Raw genomic sequence first — 16,769 nt, 5'->3', positions numbered from 1 at the left:
GGTAGATCACTTAACTAATGAGGAAGTATTGAATAGGATTGGGGAGAAGAGAAGTCTGTGGCACAACTTGACGAGAAGAAGGGACCGGTTGGTAGGACATGTTCTAAGGCATCAAGGGATCACAAATTTAGCATTGGAGGGCAGCGTGGAGGGTAAAAATCGTAGAGGGAGACCAAGAGATGAATACACTAAGCAGATTCAGAAGTATGTAGGTTGCAGTAGGTACTGGGAGATGAAAAAGCTTGCACAGGATAGAGTAGCATGGAGAGCTGCATCAAACCAGTCTCAGGACTGAAGACCACAACAACAACAACAACAACAACAACAACAACATTGCTTTTAGGTATAAAAGGATGTCCAACACACTTGTGTTATCTAAATCTTTTCTCCTATTGTAACTTCCTCTACTCTTAGGTGATCTACCATTTTCCATTCTTGGTATTCAAGAAAGTAATTACCATGCACTCCTGAGATGCTGCCTCGTGATAGTCACACTGACGGCAAGCTATCACGATTCTTAGTTGTTACGCATTCACTTGGACTCCCTACATTATAGTCCCGTATCTTTAAGATTGCCTCAGTGTGTCTCTGTTCCTAATCTTCGCTATCAAATTGCCCACCACGGGCTTGACTGTGTCTATCATCCTCAAAAAGTTCTCTTGGATTGGTATTCTCCTCACCTGTTCCTTGTGCTGCTAACAAAGCTAACTCATCCCATACACTTTCTTGACTATCTGTTGTGCTTTAGTCGAGTTCCCCCTAGTTATCATGGAGTGATCCCTGATAAGTTCTCTCTTAAAAGTACACACAATTTACACTACCCACATTATGTAACGGGCATGTAACATAAAATATGAACAGCAAACAAGCCAAACTAATGACAACATCGTGAATGAGCAGTGTTACTACAATACAAACAAAATAAGATGACAAATGACACAACACAAATATCAATAAATTGCTGCCAGAGGGCTGAAGTGTAACGCCTCTGAAAAGAAATAAAATACTACACACAAATAATGCTTTTAATGTTATCGCGTGACTTTACCACTGCAGACTATACAAGCAAGCTGGTGATCACTATCAATAACACCTAAACATTACAAATGGGGAAAAATTTTTCTGAAAATTTCAAAGGTTTCAAACCACTTTATGGCTACTATCAGGAGACTCAAAGTAGGATCCTGGTAGGGTAAGCCATATCCAAGATGCTACTCCAGGCAGGTGTAAAATGAATGTGCGCAATAGAAAATACTGAACGCGAAAATGAAGATTTGGCCCTGACTGACTACCCCCTGAAGCAGAGCTTAGGACCTCTTTATGGTGATACTACCTCCTCCTCCTTGTTCTTTAACATACAAATTACAATATAAACATAAATGAATGATAAAGGGAACTAGTAACTACAAAATCATAAATACTGTTTCTGCTTATACATTTATTGTAGATTAAAACCCTTTCATATGTTACAAATGTATGTATATTAATGTCTAGTGCACATAGACACAAATAAGTTTCAAAATTAATATTAGTGATAAGTTGCCAAAATCTGTCACTTTTTATGGTTACGCTATCTAGTATAAATAATGCGAGATGACTGACATCACGTACGCACCAAACACTAGAAGACATTAGTTTCAAAGATGATCTACAGTGGTGTGCAGCCTCAGTGGAAATAAGTTATGTGATCTCAGCTGTTTTGCTTTATAGCCCTAATAAGCTGAAGCAATTAGCAATATTACCGTATGTACTGTGTCTGGTCCGTCAGTGATGCTTCTCATACTCGTCTGTGACGACAGAATTATTCGAGCCACAAAATATAAAAACAACTCGTTCAAACACTATGACGGCAGAAAGTGGTCCTGTGACTAGTATAATCTAATACTGTCTTCTCCTCTCTGTGTTGTACAGACAAACACTAACTCCCAGCTACAAGGACAGAATTCAGATAATGTCTCTATGTGAGCATCGACAGAAGTAGTGCTCTCAATCACTGAACACTGCGTACTCTACGACAACTCCCTACACGGAGGCGAGTTCCAGAATCGTATAAGTTTGCTTTTAGGAGATTTTCCAGTTAGAATGGTTAGGCACTGTACTGATGCAAAGACAGCAAGTCCCTCTGTAGCAACAAAGCCAATACTGAAGTGACCGTCACACACGGGTGCAAAAATCGGAAGACCTCTTTCATCCACCGCTGGTTTCCCAGCAAAGCTTGGCTACCCTACTTCTTAAAAGCAGAAGGCAAATCATATTCTCGAAACCATGGAATATTGTCCCTCTCTACAGATTCTTCCGAACACTGACCAACCATATTTTAGTCTTTTGTTGTCCAGTGCAGAAAGTTCATGAGGAAATACCTAAACCCATTAATTAGGAATTCATACAATGGTATGCTTCTCAGTGTGAAATACTTGGAAATAACCCATTCTGCGTGATTTCAGAGTTAACGACCCCTTGTTCCTCTCTGCTGTGTCCAAGACTGTGAGTTTGCGAAGTAGTATCCGGTTATCCTACTGGCCTCGCTACAGTAACGGCCAGCTGCTGCCGTATTTTGCTTCGGCACTCAGGTGCCCTAACCGTCAGTCTTGGGTTACTTACTGTGTTAAGCAGGACCAATATACCTGTGTGGGGGTTTTCCACCCAGGGCCTGAGTTACGCATGCTGTTTCATTTCCACTGGTGTTCCAACCTCTGCTGGTATAGGCAATCATTCATAACGCTTCCAGAATGAGATTTTCACTCTGCAGCGGAGTGTGCGCTGATATGAAACTTCCTGGCAGATTAAAACTGTGTGCCCGACCGAGACTCGAACTCGGGACCTTTGCCTTTCGCGGGCAAGTGCTCTACCAACTGAGCTACCGAAGCACGACTCACGCCCGGTACTCACAGCTTTACTTCTGCCAGTACCTCATCTCCTACCTTCCAAACTTTACAGAAGCTCTTCTGCGAAACTACTTCTGCAAGTTTCGCAGAAGAGCTTCTGTAAAGTTTGGAAGGTAGGAGACGAGGTACTGGCAGAAGTAAAGCTGTGAGTACCGGGCGTGAGTCGTGCTTCGGTAGCTCAGTTGGTAGAGCACTTGCCCGTGAAAGGCAAAGGTCCCGAGTTCGAGTCTCGGTCGGGCACATAGTTTTAATCTGCCAGGAAGATTCATAACGCTGTTTTGATAATACACTCGGTCACCTTTCATGCAGTAAGCAGTAAGCGGCGGGGCGGCGCGCGCGCGCATCTCTGCTGTACGGTGAGAAGCAACTTTCCTTCTCATAATGTTGTTAAATTCCATCCTGGATTTTTCCATTGTTTGAAGAAAAAAACTGTTTGATTTCATTTTTAATTCATACAATTTTTTTCAGTATGTCGGTTACTCTTTGTCTTACTGCAATTGATTTTTAAGCCTCTATTCAAATATGCTATGTTGGGTTTGTCTTTTGATTGTGTACAGTTTTCTCTGTTGTAGACAGTCAGTGCAATGGCAACACAGTGTGGTTCATGTATGTGCCATTTACATGTATTCCTTCCTATATATTCCAGTGTAGGTATCTGAGAACTCACATTGAGACTACAGAAAACAGTTTAGGTAATGTGGAATGTTCTTGTTGGACTCGTTTTTGTTTGAAATATTTTATTAACCTTATGAAGAGGTGTGTGTGTGATCTTTACGTGTCCAAACTATGTTAACATGCTCTTTGCAACTCTATTATCTAACTTTTCTACTCCAATTTCCTCCCTACCATCTTCATTTCTCACTTTCTCCCCTTGTTTTCCATAATATAATACTTAGGAATTTCATATCACTGGCATGGATTCTAGTCACCTCTAGTCATTGTGAAGGTCTCTGATGATCTGTCAATGTGGGCGAAAGTACATCATGCTCAGGGCTTCTTTAAACCTCATTGGTACCACTCTTCCCCAAACTGAACCCACCACACACTGAGAAGATGGATCATTTCATTGTACCCTTTTGCCGATAGCAACCTCCATCCTTGTGATTCTTCAGTATTACACTACTGGGATATTTACAGTTGTCCACAGTTTCTATTATCCTGTCCTTTAATGTTAATTTTTCCTTAACCTCATGTCCCTTGGTTCCCTGCGTGGTCCTGCATTTCTCCACAGTGCATAGATGCCATATTTCTCTGTTTCATTTAAGATGTCTAGTTATTATTGTACAGCCTTGCTGTTGGTTCCCCACAACATAACGTCATCAAACAGGCAATAGCTTCAGCTCCCTTCCTTTAACTTTTTTTTTTTACTCATTTTTTCCATTTTGTAATTTCACTGGAATTGTGTTATATCTGCTTCTAAAACCAACATGTTCCTTTGTCTGATTAGAAACTGTATTATTTCTGTGCAGTTGGTGGGAAACTGTAGTAAACATCATGTAAATTAAAGATAAGAGTTGTTTAGACGGTGATAAGCTAAATAAACTACTCCCTTCATACTAAAATTGTAAGTCCAAACTGACAAATTGAATGCACATTGCAGCAACAGCGTCAACAGCAACAGCAGCAAGAGATGCTGTCAAAACTGATAGCAGCAAATCAGCATGTGCAGTTGGCTCAACAGAGGCAGCAACAGCAGCAAGCTGTGCCGTCTCACATGGGGCATTTCACCGTGCCGCCTCCTGTACACCCGGTACTTCCCGCAGTTCCTCCTTCACTGTCACCTCTACCTCCAGAGCTTCAAGTTATGGTGAATAATGCTCAGCCCAGCCATGAACTTCTGCAGAGGCCTGAAGCCAAAGCAATATTACAAGGTTGGTGCATGTTTCTCTGCAGTTTTTTTCATCAAAAGATGTGAACCTTGTCACCAACTGTTTGTCTGTAAGTGGTATAAAACATCTATGTGTAATTAATATCCTAAAAACCTGTGATTGGTTGTAGCACACATTCTGCTGTGCCACTGATATCAGAAATGTAAAAGAAAAAAAAGTGCGCTAATGAAATACTCAAAGTGGAATATGAATAATGGAAGAGATAAAGATAACATCTCACTTTTTTGATCAGACATCGCCATTGATAAGCATGTAAACATGGTGAGTCACAGATAGGCACAACAAAAAGACTGTCGAAGTTTCTGGCCAAACAGGCCAACACACACACACACACACACACACACACACACACACACACACACACACACACACATATATATATATATATATATATATATATATATATATATATATATAAAAACAAAGATGAGGTGACTTACCGAACAAAAGCGCTGGCAGGTCGATAGACACACAAACAAACACAAACACACACACAAAATTCAAGCTTTCGCAACAAACTGTTGCCTCATCAGGAAAGAGGGAAGGAGAGGGGAAGACGAAAGGAAGTGGGTTTTAAGGGAGAGGGTAAGGAGTCATTCCAATCCCGGGAGCGGAAAGACTTACCTTAGGGGGAAATGTTTCCTCGTCCCCTCAAACCCAGAATGTTTCCTTCCATTATATATATATATATATATATATATATATATATATATATATATATATATATATATATATATAATGGAAGGAAACATTCCACATGGGAAAAATTATATATAAAAACAAAGATGAGGTGACTTACCGAACAAAAGTGCTGGCAGGTCGATACACACACAAACATACACACAAAATTCAAGCTTTCGCAACAAACTGTTGCCTCATCAGGAAAGAAGGAAGGAGAGGGGAAGACGAAAGGAAGTGGGTTTTAAGGGAGAGGGTAAGGAGTCATTCCAATCCCGGGAGCGGAAAGACTTACCTTAGGGGGAAAAAAGGACAGGTATACACTCGCGCGCACACACACACACATATCCATCCACACATACAGACACAAGCAGACATATTTAAAGACAAAGAGTTTGGGCAGAGATGTCAGTCGAGGCAGAAGTGTAGAGGCAAAGAAGTTGTTGAAAGACAGGTGAGGTATGAGTGGCGGCAACTTGAAATTAGCGGAGATTGAGGCCTGGCGGATGACGAGAAGAGAGGATATACTGAAGGGCAAGTTCCCATCTCCGGAGTTCGGATAGGTTGGTGTTGGTGGGAAGTATCCAGATAACCCGGACGGTGTAACACTGTGCCAAGATGTGCTGGCTGTGCACCAAGGCATGTTTAGCCACAGGGTGATACTCATTACCAACAAACACTGTCTGCCTGTGTCCATTCATGCGAATGGACAGTTTGTTGCTGGTCATTCCCACATAGAATGCATCACAGTGTAGGCAGGTCAGTTGGTAAATCACGTGGGTGCTTTCACACGTGGCTCTGCCTCTGATCGTGTACACCTTCCGGGTTACAGGACTGGAGTAGGTGGTGGTGGGAGGGTGCATGGGACAGGTTTTGCATCGGGGGCGGTTACAAGGATAGGAGCCAGAGGGTAGGGAAGGTGGTTTGGGGATTTCATAGGGATGAACTAACAGGTTACGAAGGTTAGGTGGACGGCGGAAAGACACTCTTGGCGGAGTGGGGAGGATTTCATGAAGGATGGATCTCATTTCAGGGCAGGATTTGAGGAAGTCGTATCCCTGCTGGAGAGCCACATTCAGAGTCTGGTCCAGTCCCGGAAAGTATCCTGTCACAAGTGGGGCTCTTTTGTGGTTCTTCTGTGGGGGATTCTGGGTTTGAGGGGACGAGGAAGTGGCTCTGGTTATTTGCTTCTGTACCAGGTCGGGAGGGTAGTTGCGGGATGCGAAAGCTGTTTTCAGATTGTTGGTGTAATGATTCAGGGATTCTTCGTGGCAAACGAATCTGCTCCAGTCCCGAATCCCTGAACCATTACACCAACAACCTGACAACAGCTTTCGCATCCTGCAACTACCCTCCCGACCTGGTACAGAAGCAAATAACCAGAGCCACTTCCTCATCCCCTCAAACCCAGAACCTCCCACAGAACCACCACAAAAGTGCCCCACTTGTGACAGGATACTTTCCGGGACTGGATCAGACTCTGAATGTGGCTCTCCAGCAGGGATACGACTTCCTCAAATCCTGCCCTGAAATGAGATCCATCCTTCATGAAATCCTCCCCACTCCGCCAAGAGTGTCTTTCCGCCGTCCACCTAACCTTCGTAACCTGTTAGTTCATCCCTATGAAATCCCCAAACCACCTTCCCTACCCTCTGGCTCCTATCCTTGTAACCGCCCCCGATGCAAAACCTGTCCCATGCACCCTCCCACCACCACCACCTACTCCAGTCCTGTAACCCGGAAGGTGTACACAATCAGAGGCAGAGCCACGTGTGAAAGCACCCACGTGATTTACCAACTGACCTGCCTACACTGTGATGCATTCTATGTGGGAATGACCAGCAACAAACTGTCCATTCGCATGAATGGACACAGGCAGACAGTGTTTGTTGGTAATGAGGATCACCCTGTGGCTAAACATGCCTTGGTGCACAGCCAGCACATCTTGGCACAGTGTTACACCGTCCGGGTTATCTGGATACTTCCCACCAACACCAACCTATCCGAACTCCGGAGATGGGAACTTGCCCTTCAGTATATCCTCTCTTCTCGTCATCCGCCAGGCCTCAATCTCCGCTAATTTCAAGTTGCCGCCACTCATACCTCACCTGTCTTTCAACAACTTCTTTGCCTCTACACTTCTGCCTCGACTGACATCTCTGCCCAAACTCTTTGTCTTTAAATATGTCTGCTTGTGTCTGTATGTGTGGATGGATATGTGCGTGTGTGCGAGTGTATACCTGTCCTTTTTTCCCCCTGAGGTAAGTCTTTCCGCTCCAGGGATTGGAATGACTCCTTACCCTCTCCCTTAAAACCCACTTCCTTTCGTCTTCCCCTCTCCTTCCCTCTTTCCTGATGAGGCAACAGTTTGTTGTGAAAGCTTGAATTTTGTGTGTATGTTTGTGTTTGTGTTTGTTTGTGTGTCCATCGACCTGCCTGCGCTTTCGTTCGGTAAGTCACCTCATCTTTGTTTTTTATATATATATATATGTCTAAAAAGAAAGATGATGAAACTTACCAAACAAAAGCGCTGGCAGGTCGATAGACACACAAACAAACACAAACATACACACAAAATTCTAGCTTTCGCAACCAATGGTTGCCTCGTCAGGAAAGAGGGAAGGAGAAGGAAAGACAAAAGGATATGGGTTTTAAGGGAGAGGGTAAGGAGTCATTCCAATCCCGGGAGCGGAAAGACTTACCTTAGGGGGAAAAAAGGACAGGTATACACTCGCACACACGCACATATCCATCCACACATACAGACACAAGCAGACATATTTGTGTCTGTATGTGTGGATGGATATGTGCGTGTGTGCGAGTGTATACCTGTCCTTTTTTCCCCCTAAGGTAAGTCTTTCCGCTCCCGGGATTGGAATGACTCCTTACCCTCTCCTTTAAAACCCACTTCCTTTCGTCTTCCCCTCTCCTTCCCTCTTTCCTGATGAGGCAACAGTTTGTTGCGAAAGCTTGAATTTTGTGTGTATGTTTGTGTTTGTTTGTGTGTCTGTCGACCTGCCAGCACTTTCATTTGGTAAGTCACATCATCTTTGTTTTTAGATATATATATATATATATATATATATATATATATATATATATATATATATATATATATATATATATATATATATATATATATATATATATATATGTGTGCACCGCAAGCACAGTGTCTGGCTGCGGACTCAGCATCCCTGCTATATTGTGAGTAGCAACTATTCTTTTCATAATATTGTCACTATACCAGCTTGGATTTTTTCCATGGTAAGATTTAAACAGAGTGAGGACATTTGTAGCTCCCAGAGGAATCCTCCAGATATATTTTCTGTATGTGGTGCCTCACAGGTTGTAATTATTTGGGAGATACGTACTATTTTAGAAATGCCAAAAGCAGCTGACAAATAAATCTTTAACTTCCGACTTATGTGATCTGATAATCTTCATGTATCATAAACAGTGTGAATGGCAATTTTCTTATGGTGACATCAAATATAATAAAAACCATCTTGCTGCACTGCTTTCAGTAGTAAAATACTTTACATAATTAACAATATCAGTGCATTCTGCTGTCAATTACATAATGTATTTTATTGTTGACACAAGGTGGTTTTTATTTTCCTTGGCAATGCAGTAACAACATTGGTGTGTAGGCTAGTATAAATAGTTTTGATACCCGAAGGAGACTGGAGGTGGCTGAGTTTTGTGCAGTGCACAATGGTGTGTAGTTGTAGATACTTTGGAGGGGGGGGGGGGGGGGGTCAGTGGAGTAGCAGAGGAAGAGGACGGTGATTGTACACTGAATGAAGTTAGGGTGGAGACAGGTGGAAATGAATGTGGGGACAAGACACAGAATTGACCACCCAGTGGTGGAACACTCCACTGAATGCAAAATGATTGATTTCAGTGGTAATTTAACAACTCTGGCTGCATATATCCTTCCTCTAGCACGAGTTCTCCACAGTTGCGTAGTTATTCATGTAGAACTTCCTTTAATCTTATACTACTCCATGCCTCAAATCTTCACCAGCACCTGCCCCAGATCCACCACCCCACACCTGCCCAAGGACTCTAACCTCTCATTCTGCACTCACGTCCACCTCCATGCAGTCAACATCTTCCTGTGTTTTAATTTCCCCCTCCCGTATCATTGTGCACTCTGCACAAGTCCTGCCTGTGATCAGATTGAGTTCAGAGGATCCACATTCCTACCCTGTGTGCTTGCCCACTCCCTGCCTCCTTTCTTTCCTTGCCTGCTCTGCGATGAGCTGCAGTGCCAGCACAATCCCCGTCAGCTGGGACAATGTAGCCATGTGGGAATGGAAAGCAAAATATTGTAGGACAATAGCCATAGCAATAATTATAGGACTATTACCGAATACTGCAAGTAGTAAGTTAGGAAGAGCAGAAAATGGAGAATGTAAAGGTCCTCAGTTATCACTGTTAATAGATATCCAGTTAAAATTAAAAATGGTACAGTAAAAATATTAATCTGTTACACCATCCATAGTAATGCTGTTGGTCAGAGGAAATTGGGAAATTGCAGCTACACCTCTCTCTCTCTCTCTCTCTCTCTCTCTCTCTCTCTCTCTCTCTCTGAAATTATGTGAAGTTCAATTAATTGATAGTGATAAAAGCAAGAGAGTAAAAGTTGTGCCTAACATTACTTATTGAAAGGCTCGAGTCTAGTTCATTCTAATTGTCAGAATGAGATCATGTAACCATTCTTGGACTTTTAATGTGCTGCATGCAAATGAACTATGAATGGAGTAACCAGTTTGATGCTGCAACTCTCGAGCTTTAGTAAGTGTGGAGCAAAGTATTAAATAAAATATATTGCTTCAAGTTGTCGTGTCGCGCCCTTCCCCCCCCCCCGCCCCCCGCCCCGCGCCCCGCTCTTCTCCTCTTCTTTTGTCCTTTTCCCCTCTCTTGGGAAGATGTTTCGTGCCTCCATGGGCTCTTGAAGCTCATCTGTGTTGGTTTACTTGTAGGACTCTTCTCTCTTGTACTGCTCTTTCCCTGCATCGCTCTCTCCCATCCTTCCTCCGCTGCAGCATTTGAGGCCATTCTTCCTTTTCTTCTCCTCCCTGATGGCCACCCATGTGTTTGACACACAGCAGGAGATTGGTAATTGCCAGCTCCGGATTGGCATAGTGAGGTAACAGGCGAATTGTGGCACCCTGAAAATATTCTAAGTTGGCGTGGCCGCACAGGACATTTGTCAAAGCCGCAGTCTAGCTGCGACCATGTGGCGCGGGACCTTAGTTTAGCAACCGTGTGATGCCGCACAATGGCCGGTCCAACTGTGTGGCTGGGAGTTCCGCTGTGACGAGGACGGTGCTTTGTGTCAATGAAGGGGATGCCTATGCCGGGAGTGCCAAAGATGACAGACTTTGTGAAACCTTAAGTGCAGACATTTCACACTTCATATAGAAATTAATAGTAACCAGATGAATCATGGTACCTCAAAAAGAAACATGTACATTACTATTATTTGCACGATGATTCTGATTGTGTAATCAGATTTCCAAAATTTAAATGTTTCATCTGATTTCGTCGATGGACATAACTTTCACAAAGCTATTAGTGTAAACTTAAATTAGTATGTATTACAGGAATGTAACTTAAGTAGTACATGAGTTATTGGAGGTCAAAGTGGCAGATTACTATTGATTGTGGCAGGCCATAAGTACTCCACTGTTACACGAAAAAAAGGTAGCAGCATGCTTATAAATGTCTTCGTTTATATCCAATATACAGGGTGGTCCATTGATCGTGACCGGACCAAATATCTCGCAAAATAAGCATCAAACGAAAAAACTACAAAGAACGAAACGTGTCTAGCTTGAAGGAGGAAACCAGATGGCGCTATGGTTGGTCAGCTAGATGGTGCTGACATAGGTCAAACGGATATCAACTGTGTTTTTTTAAATAGGAACCCCCATTTTTTATTACATATTTGTGTATAACATAAAAAATACGAATGTTTTAGTTGGACCACTTTTTTCGCTTTGTGATAGCGCGGTAATAGTCACAAACATATGGCCCACAATTCTAGATGAACAGTTGTTAACAGGTAGATTTTTAAATTAAAATAATGAACATAGGTACGTTTGAACATTTTATTTTGGTTGTTCTAATGTGATACATGTACCTTTGTGAACTTTTCATTTCTGAGAACGCATGCTGTTACAGTGTGATTACCTGTAAATACACATTAATGCAATAAATGTTCAAAATTATGTCCGTCAACCTCAATGCGTTTGGCAATACGTGTAACGACATTCCCCTCAACAGCGAGTAGTTTGCCTTCCGTACTGTTCGCACATGCATTGACAATGCGTTGACGCATGTTGTCAGGCGTTGTCAGTGGATCGCGATAGCAAATATCCTTCAACTTACCCCACAGAAAGAAATCCTGGGATGTCATATCCTGTGAACGTGCGGGCCGCGGTATGGTGCTTAGATGACCAATCCACCTGTCATGAAATATGCTATTCAATACCGTGTACGAGCTATGTGCCGGACATCGAGCATGTTGGAAGTACATCGCCATTCTGTCTTGAAGTGAAGCATCTTGTAGTAACATTGGTAGAGCATTATGTAGGAAATCAGCATACATTGCACCATTTAGATTGCCATCAATAAAATGGGAGCCAATTATCCTTCCTCCCATAATGCCACACCATACATTAACTCGCCAAGGCCGCTGATGTTCCACTTGTTGCAGCCATCGTTGATTTTCCATTGCCAAATAGTGCATATTACGCCGGTTTACGTTACCGCTGTTGGTGAATGACGCTTCGTCGCTAAATAGAATGCATGCAAAAAATTTGTCATCGTCCCGTAATTTCTCTTGTGCCCAGTGGCAGAACTGTACACGACGTTCAGTCGTCACCATGCAATTCCTGGTGCGTAGAAATATGGTACGGGTGCAGTCGATGTTGATGTAGCATTCTCAACACCGACATTTTTGAGATTCCAGATTATTGCGCAATTTGTCTACTACTGATGTGCGGATTAGGCGCGACAGCAGCTAAAACACCTACTTGGGCATCATCATTACTTGCAGGTCGTGGTTGACGTTTCACATGTAGCTGAACACTTCCTGTTTCCTTAAATAACATAAATATCCGGCGAACGGTCCGGACACTTGGATGATGTCGTCCAGGATACCGAGCAGCAAACATAGCACATGCCCGGGGGACATTTTCATCACAATAGCCATACATCAACACGATGTCAACCTTTCCTGTAATTGGTAAACGGTCTATTTTAACACGGGTAACATATCACGAAGCAAATACCGTCCACACTGGTGGAATGGTACGTGATATCACATACTTACACATTTGTGACTATTCCAGTGCCATCTATCACAAAGCGAAAAAAGTGGTCCAACTGAAACATTCATGTTTCTTTACGTACTACACAAATATGTAATAAAAAAATGGGGGTTCCTATTTAAAAAAAAAAACGCAGTTGATATCAGTTTGACCTATGGCAACACCATCTAGCGGGCCAACCATAGCGCCATCTGGTTTCGTTCTTTGTAGTTTTTTCGTTTGATACTTATTTCGTGAGATATTTGGCCCAGTCACTATCAATGGATTACCCTGTATACTATTCACGAAGAAATTGGTTAAATATTTACTGTGTTTTAGAAAGCACAGACATTAAGCTACTGGCCCACCTTTTGTTGCTGTTCCTTTGATATATGTTTGTTTAATTTGTTTATGTATTTAATATTGTGTGTTAGTGTGTTTACGGTCCAGCCATAGGAATATTTATTTAATTTAAAGTGTTTAAATGTAATTCCAGTATTTTGTATGTGCTTAAATATGTTTGTGAATGTACGTTCATTTGGAGACGTGGAGGGAGCACTCTAGCCAATCACAGCGCTCGTTAATGGTAAGACTGTATGGAAGTGGGGAGGGGGATTGCTTAGAGAGAGGACATGAGGGTAGTTGGGGAGTGCTGGAGAGGACAGCACTGGACATGGGAAGTGTTGGACGCAACGGAAGCACTGTCTGCAGAAAGACTTGGACCATGGAGCAGTTTGTGCGTGGTCGCGGCAGATAGATATAATTCGGAGTGCCGACTTGTGCACTTGTGAGATTTCGGTGGCTTCTACAGTGAAGACGTGTGTGCATTTAGAAGTGAATATCTCACGAGCTATGTTGTTCATAACTAATTACGTGCAGTAGGAATCTATTGTTTCCCTGTTACTCATTTATATTTTATATAATTGCTGGGACCATCGACACCAATAAGTATTTTGCAGAAATATTCTGCATTCTCAAAAGTGCTTCTTCTATCGTACTCATCATTTAAAGTTGTTAAGATAGTACCTACAGATTTTATTTAATTGCAATCTTCCATTTATAAATTTACATGTTACTTTCATAATTCGCAATTGCCAAGTGATAGAAACCTTCGACCATTAGATTCATGTGTGTATTCTTATAGTATACAGTAGACTCAGCGGTATTTGCCTGTAATGTGGCAAGTACATATCCCAGCCCCTAGACAACGAAACCAGCCAAAACTTTTAATATTGCAACTTTGAGTCAGAGGGTGCGTAGTTATTTGAAAGCCCACAACTTCAAGGGCCCGCACGTACCCCCTGGTACAGGCCAGGCCTAGGGAGGGGTGATTGCCTGAGCTGTTACCTTCCTTCTCTGCCAATTGGTCCCTTCATCTGTTGTTCGGGAAGTGTGACCTAAGGTGAGGACAGTCACCTAAGGTGGGGGCTCTGCTTTGGAGGGCCCCTGGCTGCTGGAAGGAGCGCGCCATCGGAGACGCTGGCAATTGCGGGGGACTTTTTCCCAATGACTGACTTCCCTTCTTTTCCTCAGTGTGTTTCCCATAAACGAAAGTGGAATGAGGCTCCTGCCTCTGTCTCTTCCTGTTGCGCCTCGATATCTAGTAGTCTCACGTTTAGACGAAACCAGACTTTTGGTACTGTTAACCCCTTTGTTATACAGAAAGGCGTGGATGGCATCGCTGGCCCTGTGAAGTCGTGCTCTCATCTCCGCAATGGTACTCTACATGAATATCCGATAAAAGTGGAGGCTCACAGGACACTTAACTTGTCCCGCGGTGTTATCTACACCCGGCTGTTGGATGGTTTGATGGAGGACAAAATAACTAATTATCTATCGGATCAGCTTTACTGCTGTTCAAAGAGTTATGGAGAAGGAAGCTGCCGATTTGCTGCACACTCGCACATTGTTCTGACTTTCGATCAGTTAACGCTTTCTACCAAGATAAAGGCAGGCTATGAAGTCATCCCTGTGCGCCCTTACATTCCCAATCCGTTGCGGTGTTATAAATGCCACCAGTTCGATCATACCAGCACGTCGTGTAAAAACGCAGCTAAATGTGTCACTTGTAGCAGGGATGCACATGAGGGCGCCTGTCCACCTCCTGGTGTTCCTAAATTTTATGGCCCTGTTACAATGGAGTATCCATGGCCTTCGGTCTGACAGGGCGGACCTGCAGCCGCTTCTGCGATCGCAATGTCTGCTTATAGTCTGTCTCAAAGATACCAAGATACGTCCTCAAGACCATTTTGCTCTTTCCCATTTTACTTCGCTACGAATGGACCTTCCCCTTGCGGCAGGAATTCCTGCTCATGGTGAGTCATCCTGTTCCTTTGCACACCCACCTGCAATCAGTTGCTGCCCGTGTTTTCCTTCTCGAATTTACCGTTTCCCTCTGCACCATTTATATACCTTCATCTTCTCCTGTCACTAGGGTGGACCTGATGCAGCTTGTTCCTCAGCTTCCTCCACCCTTTCTGCTCCTTGGTGACACCAGTGCCCGTCACCCTCTTTGGGGCTCACCTGTCGCCTGCCCAAGAGGTTCTCTTTTGGTGGATCTTCTTAATCATCTTAATCTTGTGTGCCTTAACACCGGTGAAGCCATGTATCTCTCTGATTCCACGCACACTTATTCCCACTTAGACCTCTCGATCTGCTCTGCCCAGCTCGCTCGATGTCTCAAGTGGTGTGCTCTTTCCGATACTTACTCGAGTGACCACTTCCCTTGTGTGACTTGCCTGTACAGTCGTACCCTGCCACAGCAGCCCGATAATTGGAAATTCTCTCTTGCTGACTCGAGGCTATATTTCTCCTTGGCAGTCTTTGACAAATGGTCGTTTCCCAGCTGTGATGATGAGGTCGAGCACCTCTTGGACGTTATTCTCTCGGCCTTGCTGGACTGTGGAGTGCGGCAATGCCATTCATGTCCGACAACGTGTGCTTCGTGTCTTTCACCGCCACCCTACGTTAACAAAATGCATCCGCTACAAGCAACTAGATATGCAGTGCCGCCTCAATATTAAGGAAAGCAAGAAAGCATGCTGGGTTTCCTTCACCAGCTCTTTCAACGGATTTACTCGTCCTCTCTCGTTTGGGGTGGCCTGTGCTAGCTTTCCAGGACTAATGCCCACTCCCCGATTCCTGGTCTGACTGTGGCGGAAAAAGTCATAGTCGACCGTGTTGATGTTCCAAATGCTTTGGGCCGGTACTTTGCGGAGGTTTCAAGCTCTACCCACTACCATCCTGCCTTCCTTCCTTTGGAAACAGGCGGAGGCAGCTCGTGCAATCTCTTTCGTCTCTGTGAATTGAGAATGCTACAATACTCCTTTTACTATGAGGGAGCTCGAGTGTGCTCTCTCCTCATCCAGGTCTTCTGCTCCTGGGCCCAATACAATCCACGTCCTCATGCTGCAGCATCTTCCTCCTGCGGGAAAACGCTTTCTCCTCGATACCTACAACTGTATTTGGACCCACGTATTTCCCACACTTTGGCGTGAAGCTATTATTGTTCCCCTACTTAAGCCTGGTAAAGATAAATCTCTTCCTTCCAGCTATCGTCCAATTTCCCTTACCAGCAGCATTCTTAAGGTGATGGAATGCATGATCAATAGTAGATTAGTGTGGTGGCTGGAGTCACACCATTTTCTCACTAATGTTCAGTGTGGGTTCCGAAAGCGTCACTCAACGGTTGATCATCTTGTCACCCTGTTGACGTTCATTATGAATAATTTTCTGCAGAAGCGACAAACAGTGGCTATTTTCTTTGATTTGGAGAGAGCCTATGATACCTGTTGGTGGACAGGCATTCTACATACTGTGCACACGTGGGGCCTTCGCGGTCATCTTCCCACTTTCATCCGGGAATTTTTAACAGACAGTTTTCCGGGTTCCTCCTTATCCCACACCTTTTCACAGGAGAATGGGGTGCCTCAGGGGTCTGTATGTCATCCTCTTCGCCATAGCCGTCAACCCCATTATGGACTGCCTTCCAG

General features: G+C 43.6%; 1 protein-coding gene and 1 non-coding gene across 9 annotated transcripts in view; both read left to right on the top strand.

Annotated features, from left to right (window-relative positions):
* Positions 1-16,769, top strand: part of LOC124544759 (eukaryotic translation initiation factor 4E transporter) — a 282,347-nt gene that overhangs the window by 196,275 nt on the left and 69,303 nt on the right. For all 8 annotated transcript variants that reach the window (XM_047123432.1, XM_047123429.1, XM_047123431.1 and 5 more), the window contains one exon: positions 4,486-4,756. In XM_047123432.1, coding sequence (XP_046979388.1) covers positions 4,486-4,756 — 271 coding nt within the window. The remainder of the gene's footprint in view (positions 1-4,485; positions 4,757-16,769) is intronic.
* On the top strand, positions 3,052-3,126 carry Trnas-uga. The gene has a single exon. It is a non-coding gene; the product is annotated as a tRNA-Ser (tRNA).

Source organism: Schistocerca americana, chromosome 8, assembly GCF_021461395.2.
Source record: "Schistocerca americana isolate TAMUIC-IGC-003095 chromosome 8, iqSchAmer2.1, whole genome shotgun sequence".
Classification (NCBI taxonomy): Eukaryota; Metazoa; Arthropoda; class Insecta; order Orthoptera; family Acrididae; genus Schistocerca; species Schistocerca americana.
The sequence above is the reverse complement of the archived record's forward strand: the minus strand, read 5'-3'. Positions and strand labels throughout refer to the sequence as shown.